This window comes from Egretta garzetta, unplaced genomic scaffold, assembly GCF_000687185.1.
Source record: "Egretta garzetta isolate BGI_Z169 unplaced genomic scaffold, ASM68718v1 scaffold291, whole genome shotgun sequence".
NCBI classification, from domain to species: Eukaryota; Metazoa; Chordata; class Aves; order Pelecaniformes; family Ardeidae; genus Egretta; species Egretta garzetta.
Window position 1 is genome coordinate 2,194,034 of NW_009258783.1, and position 253 is coordinate 2,194,286.

The 253-nt window shown below is 63.6% G+C and overlaps 1 protein-coding gene across 5 annotated transcripts in view; it reads right to left on the reverse strand.

The window, feature by feature from the left end:
• Positions 1 to 231, reverse strand: part of BEND7 (BEN domain containing 7) — a 48,025-nt gene extending 47,794 nt beyond the window's left edge. For all 5 annotated transcript variants that reach the window (XM_035889170.1, XM_009649463.2, XM_035889169.1 and 2 more), the window contains exon 1: positions 5 to 231. In XM_035889170.1, coding sequence (XP_035745063.1) covers positions 5 to 65 — 61 coding nt within the window. In that variant the 5' untranslated portion in view covers positions 66 to 231. The remainder of the gene's footprint in view (positions 1 to 4) is intronic.
• Positions 232 to 253: the final 22 nt, after the last annotated feature.

Genomic DNA, 253 nt, shown 5'->3' on the forward strand with positions numbered 1-253 from the left:
TTACCTTCGTTGATCAGTTTAAAGCTTTGGGATTTCCTGCTTCTCTTCCTCTGGGTGAACTCCATGGTGCGGGCAGGAAGGAGCGGGGCGGCCGGGCGGCCACCCGGCGGCGGCGGTGGCAGGACCAAGGTCCGTCTCTTTAATCAGCAAAACACGCGGGGGCTGGGAGACGGCGGCTCCGGCGATGAATAAAGGGATCCGGGACAAGTTGGCCCCGCTCTTTCCCCCCCCTCTCCCCGTACCTCCCGCCCCA